Source organism: Dendrobium catenatum, unplaced genomic scaffold, assembly GCF_001605985.2.
Source record: "Dendrobium catenatum unplaced genomic scaffold, ASM160598v2 fragScaff_scaffold_1557, whole genome shotgun sequence".
In the NCBI taxonomy this organism is placed as follows: Eukaryota; Viridiplantae; Streptophyta; class Magnoliopsida; order Asparagales; family Orchidaceae; genus Dendrobium; species Dendrobium catenatum.
The window spans coordinates 3,426,220-3,441,762 of record NW_021320019.1 but is presented as its reverse complement, the minus strand read 5'-3'; the positions used below and the strand labels follow the sequence as shown (position 1 = coordinate 3,441,762).

At 33.6% G+C, this 15,543-nt stretch overlaps 1 protein-coding gene and 1 long non-coding RNA gene across 2 annotated transcripts; one reads left to right on the top strand and one right to left on the bottom strand.

Moving 5' to 3' along the window:
- Nucleotides 1-1,050: 1,050 nt before the first annotated feature.
- LOC110114152 lies at nt 1,051-7,351 on the top strand. Its single transcript, XM_020846932.2, has 6 exons — nt 1,051-1,208; nt 1,879-2,259; nt 2,405-2,567; nt 5,127-5,258; nt 5,345-5,490; nt 6,852-7,351. The coding sequence occupies exons 2-6, from the start codon at nt 1,889-1,891 to the stop codon at nt 7,006-7,008; spliced, it is 969 nt and encodes a 322-aa protein (XP_020702591.1). The 5' UTR covers nt 1,051-1,208; nt 1,879-1,888; the 3' UTR covers nt 7,009-7,351.
- A 6,089-nt stretch (nt 7,352-13,440) lies between these two features.
- LOC114581135 lies at nt 13,441-14,621 on the bottom strand. The gene is made up of 2 exons (XR_003702965.1): nt 14,487-14,621; nt 13,441-13,603 (listed from the first exon to the last, which is right to left on the bottom strand). It is a non-coding gene; the product is annotated as an uncharacterized LOC114581135 (long non-coding RNA).
- Nucleotides 14,622-15,543: the final 922 nt, after the last annotated feature.

Below are 15,543 nucleotides of genomic sequence, written 5' to 3'. Positions count from 1 at the left end.
GTGGTGGTTCGGTGGAGCAACGATATTAGGTGGTGGTCCGGCGGAGGTGAGGGCCTCAAGTGGTGGTCCGGCGAAAGTCCGATGGTAGTCCGACGAAACTCCGGTGGTGGTCGAGAAGTAGCTTCTTCCTTCTCCTCTCCTCTTCTCTTCTTGCTCTGGTCCCCTCTCAAGAGAAATAAGGGTTCTATTTATAGATTTCTGCAGTGGCATAACCTGTAAATAAGTGAGAGATCAAGGGTAAATGGGGAATGGTTGGATAGACGGCTGATATTGAATCCCTTGATCATGCACTGTTCGTTAGACATTTGAAGGTCTTAATGACGTCATAATTTGGCGATCTTGGGCTCGTTGGATTTGTCTCGTCGAGCCACTCGATTCAATTATAAGTACGTCATGTTTGGATACCGTTTGCTAACCCAAATTGTGGTTCGAACCTTCCAACAGTGCTTCGGGTTCTTGATTTGGACTCATTTGGGCTCGGATTGAGTCGAATTTGGTGTCGTTGGGTTCGTATTTCCGAGACGTTCTGTTTGACTGTAAGTTTGCTGAAATCAGAGTACAGGTGATCCTGAATTTAATTTTTTGAAGTTTCGAGCTTGATTTTGCATTGAGATTCGTGCCCGATCAAGATAAATTTTTTAGGACGTATCAACACTAATCAATTTTCAATATCAATACTAATTAATAAAAATAATATTAAATTAAATATTAATATTAAATAATATTTAGCTCAAACATTTTTCTTAAGCTATATTGTTTTTTTCCCCCACTTCTTTAGCACATAGAAGGATGTAAACCAAAATATGACAACACATTTTAGGGTGTTGATCTAACAGCCCAAAAAACAATAGACGGCACTGATCTGAGAAACTTAATAAAAAAAATAATCTTATTGTTGGATAGGATCTTGACACCATCACTTTGGATAGCTTGTTTTGGTGCTCTCTTGGAACAACAATAGCCACAAACTCCCATCGAAAAATAAAGCCAAAGACACGTTTGAACCAATGAGATCTCGGATTTTGATCGAAAGCTTTCTCAGCCACTACTTGAACTCCATGGTAAAAACATATAAGGCGGTCATGTGAGTTACAGTTGGGAAGAAGAACTTCTCCTTCATTCCAATTCTACCATCCAGCAAACCCTAGAGAGTGGGAAGGAGAAGAAAAGTGCCAAGGAAAGGGCTTCTGATTGGAAATCGGGTTGAGGTTTGTAGTTTCCTATTCGTTTCATGTATTGGTTGTTGAACAAGTTGATATTTTTTGTTGATTTGCTTGTTTTTCTTTGATTTATGTCCTCAAAGATGGGATTTTTTTCTTCTCTTCTGAAACTAGCTGTATTTTTTTTTTTTGGTGAATCACTGATGGGCAGCGAGTCTGGTGTGATTTTTGCTTGTGTTAGTTGGAGGAAAGTAGGGTTCATGCCTGTTGATGCGATTTCCAAGGTCTATTTTGTTCTTGACGCTCTTTCCGTTCTTCCAATTAGCTAAAGTTATAACGTAATTATTGCAGTGGGTTGCGTTTTTTTTTTAGGGTTTAGGAATTGGTTCTAGGGATTGGAGCTTGCGTTATAAGTTTTATATGTTAAATTTCTCTTCCTCTGAAACAAAAAGGGGTTTTCGTTAGATTTTTTTTTATATATAAATTTGACAGAAATTAGGTTTTGTTCTTTCGCTGGTTTAATGGATTCCGATTTAAATAACCAGGGCAATATTGTGATATTTACTTCTTTTTTTTTTCTCTGCCTCGGCTTGGTTTTAGCTAAATATTGATAAGTTTGATTGATGTAAATGAAAATTGATGAATCTAAATTTGTAAAAAGCCTTTTATGTGCTATATGTATGAAAAAAATAAATGAGAAATTATTGTGCCTTTTCAGAATCAGCAATATGGAGTGGCGTCATGTTGAAAGTAATGATTTCATGGTTCCTACTGGACAAGATGGGTTTGAGGTTATACCGCCATTAACAGAAGGCTGGTTTCAGTGGCGAGTTAGGGGATTTGAGGATGATGGATTGCCGGGGAATTACAGTTGCACATCTGAGAAGGAAATTCTGGCAAATTTTAACGCTGATACGAGAGTGCCACCTCTGAAAGAAAGCAAGGTCCCTCGAGATTATCTGGGTGAAGGATCAAGCTGTTCTAGTCCTCGTGAAGGTTTTTTGCTCGACTGCAGAATGAGAACTTCTGATGAATTGTTCAATGATTTACCAGATTTTGAGATTCAGACTAGCATGCAGAACATGGATGACATTTTCTTGTACAAGCATAAACTTCTGGAGTCCTTATGAAATTTGTTATAATACCTGTAGGAGTTATTTAGTTTTGAGGAATTATTCTCAGCTGCTGATACTAATTGCATCGAATCGGGATTTTTAATATCTTTTATTCATTATTTTTTGCAGGGATTCTTACCCAGTGCAGGATCTAATGCATTTGGAGAATCCATATGAATCGATACATATCCCAGATTCCACACATTCCCCATGGAATTGGAGAATCTCAATGCTTGAAGATTCAGATACTCTTATGAATGATGTGTCAAGAGAAGAAGATGATTTAATTGAGGTAGAATATGGCTTTCTACCTATAACTGATTCTATTAACTTTGGTTATGCGTATACTAGTAACTTGCATGGTGGCATTAAATTGTAAAACATCACATCCTTTGGATAGATGTTAGATAAATTCATTATCTTGTGGATAGTGCTGTGGTAAATAATGCATTTTTATATAAGTTAAATTGGTCAGCCTGTTTTCTGTAAAATTTTGCTCAAGTCTTATGTGCTCTCCATGGACAATCCTCTCTTGTCATTCTGAGTAGCATACTTCTTGTCTTAGTCTTCTGATTTTCTTTGGACTAGATATCTCCTCTGGATAAAGTTTGAAACTTGATAGAGAAAGAGGGGTGGCTTTGAAGTGGAAATATTGAGAAGGGTACTTTTAATGATATATTGGTGTTATAAGGAAACTATTGGAGACGGTTGGCCTAAAGGAGGCTTAGGAAGGTTTCCTTGCAATAGGGGTTGAGAGGTGCCAATGGTGTTTGGGTAGTTGGGTTTTGTTTGAGACTAAGAAGCTTATGGGGATGATTTGTGAGGCCTAGGATGGAGTTAGGATTTGACTATGGTGAGTTGATGATGTGGTGAAATGGTGGGAATACGGAGTTGGTGTTTTGTTAGGTGGGAGTAATGATGTGTGTAAAAATGGTGGAAAAATAAATGGATAGGTTCTAGATTATTTGGATAGGGCTCACAAATGAAGGGAATTCCTTCTCAAGTTTGTTGGGATTAAATGGTGTAACTCTATAACACAAGAGGGGATGTAAATGAAAGGAAAGCAACAAAATAAATAAATAAAATATTAATATAATAGTAGATAAATGCTACTTCACCAAAGAGGGAGAGGAGAGCCTCCAAGTTGATCTCAACGAAATAGCCACCAAGTCAATTGTGGAAGGAGGTTACTTTTCAAATTGATCTAAATTCATCATAATATGATATTATATGTTGTTAGCATGCGTGTGTGTGTGGGGGGGGGTATATATGTAGTCGAAAATAGTCCTTTGACTATTCACACGTCGCATTTAATTTTAAAGAATAATATTTTTTTCAATTTAGTCTATCGACTATACAAAATTGATCATCTCTCAGGATTAAATTGGCCACATACTAATGAACGGGAACTATTCTCTCTCTGTGTCTCTACATTGATTACATGAAGAAATCAAAATATATAACATTAGGGAGGATTGGCCAATGAGGATGTCATGGTTGAATTCTATAAGTCTACACTCTTGCTCGAAAACTTAAAAAGACACTTCATAATTCTTCATGGAATCTTCTTGATTGAATCTTAAACTTCCATTATGTAGCTTGACTCTTGAACTTCTATTCATGCATATTGAATCTTGAACTTTCTTTCATGTATTTTTACCCTTTTGCTTCCATTCATGCATCTTTATTTGACCTTTGAACTTCTTATGGTAGAATAAATGATTTGTACTTGAGTTAGCTTGACTCTTCACCTTCAATGGTCTTCCCAGGAATGAATAATCTAAAGGTAGATGACTTTGGCTTTTTATTAAAATTAAGCTTGCATTGCCTCTTTGCATTGATAATAAAATACAGCACTACTACACAACCTTTTTATGAATTACATTATATCACTACTACATCTCTCTTTATAAATATTAAAACACAATATTGCAAAAATAATAATACAAACTTGCAAACATAATGCGATGAAATTATAAATCTAATAATTCTAATACTATTATAATGTTAATAAATTTGTGGAGGATACCATCCATTTAGTGATACCATCGCCTTCCATTCTTGTCTTCCATGAATGCCACTTTCTTGTGACGCATCAAAGCTCCTTTTAAAATTGCAAAACGCATAAATTAATTGATTGGGAAATGTTCTTTAAAAAGCTAAGTTTGTATCATAAAAGAAATTGATTCTATTGTTGCTTATGAAATGGTTTGTCAGTTACTATTATTTGGTGATTTGGTTGCAGGTATATAAGATTTTCACTCATTTAGTGTGTGAAAACAACATTCTTTGAATCCATTTGGTTACTTGCAGATATAAAACAAAATTTAAGAAGTTTTGATTTTATTTTCAGTCGTTTGGAAGGTGGAAACATAGACATGTCCTTCATAATGTGTGTCACATTCTTGGGTGGTATTTGTTGAAAGATACTAAAGGAAAAATGTGTATTGCCTTGTCCTATTTGTCGGCATGTTATTGGATTTCTACCACAGTTCACTAAAACTAATTACTCATCATTAATCCATAAATGTTGTATCGAATATTGGCTTCCAATTGTTTACTTCTATATCAGCATTGGGTGCAACTCAAATGTATTAGGAAAACCAGGTCAAAATCATGGAAGTTCATAGAATGTTGAAGGTTTAAAGTTTTTGAAGAACTTAGCAAAATAGTTGAAATATTCTTTAAAAAGTCAAGTTTTTTATATAAGTAAAAAGATTTGATAATGTTGCTGCTCATGAAATAGGTTATCTTTAACAGCATTTAACTTATTTGGGCTAAGGATTTCGTTCTTGTAGATAAGGTTTTAATTAAAGCTAACAGTATTTAACTCATGCAATTTCACTTTCAGGATCCTAATTTCGAATCCCACCACATTATTGATCCAATTCCAACGCCTGAGAGTTTCATAACAAGCGCCGCAGATGAACCAATGTGCATGGAGGCAACAGTACTAAAGGAACTTGAAAATGTGATGTTGCAGGTAAACCTGCACTCAACTTGAAAAATTTGTTATATATTTTTGTTTATGTCAGAATGTGTGCTGACTTATTATTTTACTATTTAAAGCTAAACATAGAAACAAGAATCTGCATTCGAGATGCCTTGTATAGACTTGCTAAGAGCTCGAAAGAACAGCATAATTTCAATCTGTGTGAAAGTGGAAGCTTCATGGACTTGCCCTCTTATTCAGAATTTTCTCGTGGAACATCAAGGTATGAAAGCAAATATCTCTTTCTACAGTTTTGTTTTGGTCTTCAGGAACTCAGTGCCTATATTTTCTGAAAAACTATTATGATAGATTGAGTTAAAAATACATCATTAGTATACTAACACTTCTAAAATTTATATATTTTATCTTTTATGTTTTGCTAATTATAAATTTGGTCGGGCAACTACAATTTCTAAGATCATGCTATAAAAGTATGTTCGAAATGTGGTGTTTGACATTGCAATTTTCCTTTTAAACTGAAACAGAATGCACTCAAAGGAACTGATCATTGATGCACCAAATACTAATTTGCTAAAAGCTTTTTTGAAAGCCTGTTCTTTTTGGATCATATAATTTTGCCAACTTTTTTGAAGTTTTTATATCAGTGTAGGGATTTGCATTAGCGTATCCAATGCGAGAGTTACAAGCTAAATTATAGTAAAAAAAAAAAAGATCTAAATGGTTCATGGACTATTTATGATGAATCATTTTAAACACATGTTATCTTAAGTGTCCAATTTAGTTCCTGGATTTTTCAAATCTAGTTCCAAGTAATCTCTTAATTTTTCAAATCTGATTCAAAATAATCCAACAAAAAGATTATTATGAATCTGTTATGCTTCGTGTCATCCAAGAACGAGAGACACCTTTAGAGTAGGTGGGAATTCCAAGGGAAAAGAGAGAAATAAGAAAAAAAGAGAGGAAATCATAAATTCTATTCCATAAAATATATTTTACAATGAGAGTTTATTTATAATACTTAGGTAGACCAAATTTACAAAATGGACATGATCTACTTTGTATTATTTAAATAATAATAGATAGAGCCGGTCTAACTTCACCAAAAAGAAAGAGAAATTAAACTAATGTTTATCACAAATAAGTATACCCATTTTTATGTCGCCGATGCAAATTGTTGTGGAGCATTGTTTCTTCTTTGATAAACTTTCATGGTTGTCTATTGTTTTGACATGTTTTTGGTCCATTCCTCGCACTTTGCTTGTACTAATTTCTAATCCAATAGAATATGTTGATGTCTAACAAAATCATATTTGAGAAGTCGAGGTACTAAATTAAATACATTAAAACGGGGATTAAAATGACTCCATATAATTGTTTTGTCATTAACATAAAATGTAGAAACAAGCAATTCAGACAAACGCAACCATTTCCTATTAACATTTTCCTTTGAAATCGCTTGCATGCTTGTTTGGTTAGTAAGAAGATATTAATTACTGGACCCGGTATAATTTCAGTAACATGCCTGCGTATTTAGTTACAAATACTAGCACTTTTGTATTATTGAAATATTTCTATTGGAGTCCATTAAGTAATTTGGGGATTGCAATATTTGATTGATTGCAGGCAAGAACTATCAGGCAGCCATGAACAGAAGACCAATGTGATAGACAGAGCCATTGCAGCTCTAATGTTTGACAGGCCAGATTATAGAATTTCAGAGTTTCCAAGCTCAGAAGCATTTTCCAATAACAAAGAAAGCGCAGCAGCGTCTGTCTCATGATGTTATTGAAGGATGCTTTTTCATAATGCTTCAGTACATGTTATAAAAAGAAAAAAGGAAGGAAGTCTTGCTGAAATGCCTGATGGAGACTGCAAGAGTCGATGGGAGTAGAGTGGACTTTCAAATATGAAGCAGAAATACGGTAGTAAAATCAACTGCCTAGCAGGAGTTCTTGAACTTGTATTGCTATTTCTATGACCATTTGAGATGTGAGAATGGCTGTTTTGTGTTTGTTTGAGTTGTTTTGATGTGATATATATGTTGTTACAGTTGTTAATAGCCACAATGTTTAGTTTGCAGCTGTTGAGTGTATTGAAATAGTTGCCAAAATGTTGATTTGATAGCTCTCTCCCTCTCTCTCTCTCTAGTTTTGTTGCAAATCTAAATAATATATAGAAATTACATATAATGAAGAAGATTATGATAATTTGACAAGTTGGAGTTTGCCTAACACTCTACAAATTAACATTGTAAGAAGAGAAGAGTGGCAATTCAATGATGTTCACAACTTCAAGTATTAGGCATTGAGCAAGAGAGCAAGATTAGTTAAAGCTTTTTTTCAGCTTCATTTGGAATAGCTTTCTTATATTTTTTAACAGTAAGGAAATATTTACTGACTGTTAAGATTATAATGACTCATTAAAATACCTAATAATAACTTAATAAACATATGATTTAATAAACCTGGCTACCTAAGGCCCACAGAAACCCACCAACTAATCATATTTTACTCATTATTTTTGTTTGCTTGCAATCTTGTGGCTCGGTCCATCGGTTGATGAACAATTCAATTGTTTTAGTCATTATGTTATTTAAATGATTGAATAAATGTGATTTTTTTTTATAATTCAAGATAAAAATGGAACAAATAAAAGTTATAAGAGAAAGGTTTGATCCATTCCTTATGTAATAATTCACTTGAGGGATTATTGAGGCAACCCTACCTTTTCTCCTTTCTCTCTAGTCTTATTGACCAAGTTATCTCTAGTAGGGTTTAGCTTATTTCAATGAAATAAATTTAAAACCAACATCCTTTCATATGTTTTTGCTATGTTGATGGTCTAAATAAGCAACAAAATAGCCACCAATAATGATAATCAAGAGAATGTCTCAATGCTTTAGATGAGAGAATCTTGTAATTTCTAACTTGTTTTAGCAAATGAAGAATCCTTCAATGAAGATGATCCAATGCTTCAAAGAATGCTTCTCACAAACTCCTTTTCTTTCCACAAAGGACTTGATATTTTTTGTCTTAATATCTTTTGTTCGTTATTCCACATTTGAGTATTTGGTTTAAGGGAGAGTACAATGGAGCTTCACTAGAAAGGAAAGTTCAAAGGGCCACTCAATTGATTATTTCTTTCTGTCATATATTCATCTTCCCAAGTTCAAGATGCTAGCCTTGAAATCTCATAGAAACAACTTGCTCGAGTGACCATATCACTTATTTCAAGTTTGTAATTACTTTCTTGGTGGTCATGGATGATGTAATAACACAAAATATCAAATGTATTTTAAAATGAAATGTTTGAATTCTATTTGAATTGAAGCTCTATGATGTAAAGATTGTGAGTGATGCGGCGCTAGGATTGAGAGCACAGTAAATCATCATGTTTCATAGTCAATTTTTCAAATTAAATTTTAAAAGCAATATCAATAATAACTAGATCATGATATTGATATAAAAGGGCCTAAATATACTTGACAAAATTAATTAGCTCCCTCTCTAAACACCTTAATTTTCTTGAGAAACTAGCCACCACCTCTCATTGTGAATTTTTTGTTGGATTTTCTCTCATTAAAGTCATAATGAAATCAAAATTCTTGCTTGCCATGTGTTTTCCCTTCAATGTTTGTTTGATGGTTTGCACCTTTTCTTCATGCCGAAAAATATGAACCACTAAAAAGTTATTATTTATTTGTCCATTAATTATGCTGCACATTGGCTTATTTAATGATATGATTTTTGTTTTCTCATAGCATCATGGGGTACCATGATGATATCATGACTTGAATTTTCAAATATAAAATTATTTGAAAAATTTTAAATTATCCCAATTTACCCCCTCCCTTGCTCATGGGCCCATGTCAACCAACACTCAGGTGAACCTCTAGCTTAATTGGAGTAGCTAGGCCTTAGCTAACTATAATTAGTTAAGACTAGATTAGCCTGTGAATTACTAGGATCCTAATTAATTATTAAATATAATTTGTGTACTGTTTATTGTATTTAAAAGCAATAAAAATATGATATTTTTGTTGTGTTTATGCAGTAAATGTTTAAGAGAAGGTAAAATTCACAAGTATTGAACAGTGCCATAGCGACTACATGCATAACGCCGCATCATGGACATTTAGAATACCCCAATGCCTAACTTTAACATTACGGTGCCGACCTCTTGGGAATTTCAGGAAAAGTCGGCGCCCTAGCGTAGCCAAGGTCAGCGTCGCAGCACTTCACAACGTCGTTGCGCTAGAAATCAGCACAACAACATTGGAGCCTTGAAAAAATGAGTATCAGAGCGCATATCATCGGAACAACACAGCGGTGGATCTAACATTCAAGCGCTGTAGTGCTCAACTTGTTTATCACCACGACGAATCAGTTGTCGAAACGAAAAGTCACGCCGACTTAGCCAAAAGATGTGCTGGTATAATCATTAACTGTGCGAGGTCTGCCTAGCGCTGCAGCGGAGCAATCCCAACAACATTGAGGCGCTAGTTTATTTATCCATGCCGCAACATTAATCTATTGAGCGTCACGGCACCTGAATCTGTTTTGTACTTATACAAATAGTTTTCAGCTCTTTTGTTAAGGAGTTCTATCATTTCAGTTGAGTCTTGTACTTTATAGTGTCTTCTTCTAGTTTTTCCTTAGAGTAAAGTTTAAGGGAGATTAGGGAAGTACAAGATACTTTCATTTGTGAGATCTTAGAATTTATTACGTAAGCAGTTCTATTGTGAGAAGGAGTGTGAAGAATATCAATTGATCCTTCTATGTGACATCTATCTTATTCATTCTCCAATATCTTTTTTCTTATGAATGAAATAAACATGAGTTTGCTTCCTTAGTTATTAATGTTTGGCTAAATCTCTAAGTTTTGAACTAATGATATAAACACATAGCAAGTACTAATATAGACTCTTGTGCTTTAAATTATTTCATAGATGTTTTTAATATCTCTAGTTCTTCATTTAATGCATACAATGATCATGTATGTAGTTAATATCTAGTGTAATTTATAGCCTCGATGGAAGAATATTGAAACAAATAGACATACCTAGACATACGATGCTAAACTTTCTAGGTCCTATGAAGATAGTATAATTATAGGAAGTCTTAAACCACTTTTTTCACCCTTACAAACTCAATAAAGATCTAGAGATGCATATACTCTGATCCACATCTAAAATAAAGAGTCTCATTAGGAAAACTATATTATCTTGCATTTATTAGTCCAAAATATTTTATTTTCATTAGTATCAGATTATCTTGTAAGTTTTTATTACGTGGCAAAAACTCAAAAAACATATATTTTTATATTCAGTATAATAAATTATGCATTTAAATTAAACAATAGTAGTTTAATTACAATTAAGCAGAAAACCTAAACATTTCCTCGTGGGCTTTCATTATATATAAAAAAAAATCTAAACATATATTGAAATCAAACCAAAGTAAGCAATCCACATAGTTTTCAACGTAAATAAGAGATCTGGTTGGCTTCCCCTCCAAGCGTGAAGGAAAACCAAAAGAGTCATGCACTCTTTTTTTTTTAGAGAGTCATACACTATAGTTGGTAGTTTAGGTATATAAGTCCCTTTATATTATTGCATTATAATTAGCAAGGTTTGTATCCTAAAGATATTATTATTTCTTGAAATTAGGGGTGTTAATTAAAATTTGATCAGACCCGAAATCTGACTGAACCCGATTTAGAAAACTTCAGGTTCGGGTCAACCCATTTGTCACATGGGTCGGGTTCATGTTTAAAATTCAAACATATTTTTAAAATCGGGTCGAGTTCGGGTTGACACAGAAACTCAAAATCAACTTGAAATCCCTACTACGCGATCCTGATTCTCGTGCGCGTGATGTATTGGCAGTACATCTAAACCTGCTCGCACCGCTCTCACATCGGCACCTCGTGCAGGGCTCACCTCGCCCACGAGCTTGCATCCACCATCCACACCACTTGTGTCTGCACTGCGCTTGTGCTCGAGCAGTGGAGCCCACTTCGCACTGCCCGCTTGTGTCCGCACCGCTCGCGTCCACGCTCTTGCATAGTCCAGCCCGTCCGCGTCGATCTCTCCGCCACTAGTGTCTGAACTGCTCGTCTGCTCGCGTTGCAGCGTTGGGAAGATGGAGATTTAGGTTAGCGGGTCGGGTCCGGGTTTGAATTTATATCTCATTCACAAAACCGGTTTGGGTTAACCCTTTTGGACTCAGATTATATTTGGTTTTTACCCGAATCCAATCCGAACCCAATTTTGACACTCCTGCTTGAAATAGAATTAAATTTAAGAAAATTTGATAACGAGACCGAAATATATGTGATAACGCATACTAATTAGCTCTATTCGCATACATAGAAATATGCTACATACTAGATAGTGAAAATTTTGAATTTATTTAAGATTTCAATGCTAGATGTGAAGTGAAAGGAGTCCTACTTCCTTTCGCTGACCTACAGCTAGGCCAAAAGGCTCAATAAAAGGAAGCCAAATTTTGGAGAAGATGATCATAGTGATACGCTATGTCAAACTCATGCATGATGACATGACAAACCACATCATTAACATATCTTAAAATCTTTATCATATTTAGAGGTTATAATATGATGGGAGTTATATTTGAACTTCTCCTGTTTATAACTCACCAAAATTCAAAGCAAGAGAGAAGTCATCAACCCCCCGAAGGGGATAGTAAAGAGAAAGTACATGTCCAAAGAGAGAGAAAATCATGTCTTTTTTCATTTAATGATTCTTAATATTCTTTTTGATGTTGGTCTTATAAGTAGTCATAGAATTCTATGTTGTAAGATAATATATTTTAACTTTAATTCATCAATTAGTATCACAATTAATGTTGGAGATTGTGAAAGTGAACATCAAGTGGTGCATAATTTCTAGCAATATTGGCCCTTTAGAACAGTGTTGTTTGTAGTAGTGAAAGTTTGCTTGAAATTCATGTGCATAATTCCTTTGCTTTGATTTTATAGCTTCTAATTTATTCTATGTGCTCTTGCAAGTTATAAAATATTATAGAAATCTAATTAGTTATCTCAACAAGTAACCCTTAACTACAAAACCACTTACTTGAATGCTTTTTGGTAACTTGTGTATAGATTGCAATTTTTATCTTAATACCTAATTTAGTTATCTTTTAGACTAATTAAGGTTAGTTGAAGCAATCCCTCTTCCCAAAATTTTTTTTCTTTTAATTTCTTAAGCTTCATTTTCTTAAATTTTGTAATTAAAAATTTTATACTAAAAAGCTATTTTATAAAATAGTAAGAAAATTATCCTAAAAATATCATTTAAATTTATAAAAATACATTAAAAATTTTTGTATAGCATTTTGTTTCATTACTTATAATCCTCTTAGACAAGCACTTATTGATCATAATAAGCTTATTTTTTTTTCAAATATTTGAAGACCATGTAGCTAAGATGAACAATATTGATATTGAAATTTGTTAGCATTAAAAACTAATGTAAAAATATATCCTTACAACTTGCTTAACTGACTATAATAATGCATATTCTTCTGAAGTAATAAATTAATTGATTTGGATGATTCAATTTGTAAATTAACTAAGCAGATTAATTTTAATTATACAGTTCAGAAAATTAAATTGACCAAACTATATTTCAACCAACTAAATTATATAACAATATATTGCTCCTATTTTATGTGCAAACCCTTCATTTTGGTATGGTTGTAATATGAAATTTATCTTATTCCAATTACCAAAGAACATCTCATTTAATATTGTATAAAAGTTATAATTATAAATAAATGAGTGAAGCATAAAAAATGTAGAATATGATTTATAAAAATTATTACATGTAACAACACTGATACTCGCAAGTAAAATACTTTCCTTTGATAGATTTGAAAAAAGATAGATATTGAAATATTTTAAATAGAATAATTAAATGATGTTTCTATCTTATGAATGAAAAAATACAAATAATTAAAAGAGTGAAAAAGAAAAAGAATTTATAGTAGATTTATTAGAAATTAATCCTATAAAAAAGCTTATTAATTAATTTCATGTTATTTAAGCTTCGTTTGGGACAATTTTTCTATTGATTTCTAAAATAACTTTTTAGTACAAATATTTCTACTTTAAAAAATTTTTATACTAAAAAATTACTTTAAAAAATAATAAAAAACTGCCCCAAACAAAAAAAACTTAATGTAAGTAGTTTAATAAGCACTATAATTAAATATTGACCACATTGTGAACAACTCCAGTAAAAAAATTGTGACAGTATGATTTGGAAAAAAAATTCCATCTAAAGCTAAAGCTTACAATTTCGGCATCAAAGCTTACTTCCCACTGCTATACATTAAGAATACTGTGACCTGCACATGAAAAACAAATATTGTAGTACAAAAAGCAAAGTTTATAAACTTAGGGGCTGTTTGATTGTCCGGGAAAAAAATGTAATTTAAAAAAAATATATTTTAAAATAAGTTGGATGAATATGAAACAAATACACGATATTGATTTTTTTTTGTGCAGTTTGAAGTAAAATGAATGTAAGGTAAAGTACAAAAAGATAGTAGTCGATGGACGACATTAGTAGCGGTGTGGCCAAGGACGGGTGGCCAATGATGGGCGAATGGCGGCTGTGGTGGTTGGTGGTAGATGGCCAATGGCGAGTGGCAATAGCAAGCGATCGGCGGCTTGCGGCTAGAGCAGGGTGGTCTGCGGTGAGTGGGCGTCGACTGTGGAGGTTCAGTGGTGGAGGGTGGCGATGGTCATTGTGGTCGGCAGTGACCGGTGGGCTGCAACCGGCATCAATTGCAATGAATTTCAATGTATTTGAAACTCATCCAAATCGGAGAAATTTTAAATACACAAAAAATGAACTAAATGGTGAATTTCAAATGCATCAAAATTTTATACTGCAATTGTTTTAGTTCATCAAACCAAACGCCAATATTTTCAAAACTCCTGTGTTAGGAATACTTTACACTCCCTTCATAGACAACCAAACAGGCCCCTGATGCATTTATAACAGAAAAAAAAAATTATCAAGATGTTTGGAAATAAATTATCGAATGACAGACTTAAAATTATTAGATTTTTTTAAAATTAGTGCAACCTATGTATGAAGGATGTATAATGCACTAATCTCAAAATAGATATAATAATTTTCATATTCATCTTTTATAATTTATATTAAAATATCTTAACATAACTTGTTTCCTTTGATAGCATTGCCTCAGTCCATTGACAAACCTTGACAACGGATCATGCCGATCTCCTGCCCTATCATTTCAATACCATCATCAGAGAGTAATGTGACCCCTGATGAACTCACCGTGAATGGAAATGCTAGTGGTGGAGAGAGTGGGGATTTTGCCACCTTTATAAATTTCTGACCTGCAGTAGAGTTTTCCCAAAGAAACAGCTTTAAGTAGCATTATAAGCATGAGAAGAGGACTGCTAAAATTTTGATTACTTAAAGAACATTGAATTTTGTAGGAGAGGATGGAAGGCTAGCAACTTCAAATTTCAAACCAAAAAGCTGTATTAAACTAGACTTATATGTAGCATAAAAGATGGTAAATTTGAAATGTTACTCACCCTCAAAAAAACACAGATAGAATCAAGGAAAAAAGAAGAAGAAAACTCCATGAAAATCAAAGTTTGAAATAGTTAATGGTATCCAATGAAGACTAATTTTTCTCAAACCTACTTCGATCTATTTCTCAACACAACCCAATGCCCAAGTTGTGGAAGTGATGGATGCCTACAACACTACCATGTGCAGTTAGACTCGGGTAATGTTGATTTTAAGTCAAAAATTGGCTTGAGAAACATGACGCTCTCAGGAAATTTTAAAAAGAAATTATGAACCTACATCCACGACTACTACCATAAAAGAAAAAGATGTATAATTAGCAAATCTGAACTCCTAATTCCTAGAAGCAGATTTGTTAAATGAAACTTGGGTAAAAGCAAAGAATCATGTATGCATAACATATACAATTGTGGGCTCCAAAAATTCAGCCCCGCCCTCCGCTCGCTGCGCTTTTCTTTTTATTCGGCGAGAGAGTTTTAACAGAATAAGTTCCGGGGTAAATTTTGGAAGGCAGATGGGTTTGTAGATAAGACCCTACCCAGAGATTTCGCCCTCATTTTGCGAGGACTTTATGATCTGAGTTCTGGTTTCCTATAGGCGCAAGCCCCTATAGTTAATTACCCCTCCCAATCACGAGAGAGAACTTTCGATTAAGGCTAGTCGTCGATCAGATACGTAGAAATACATGTTATCTGGCATATAGTAGCAGCA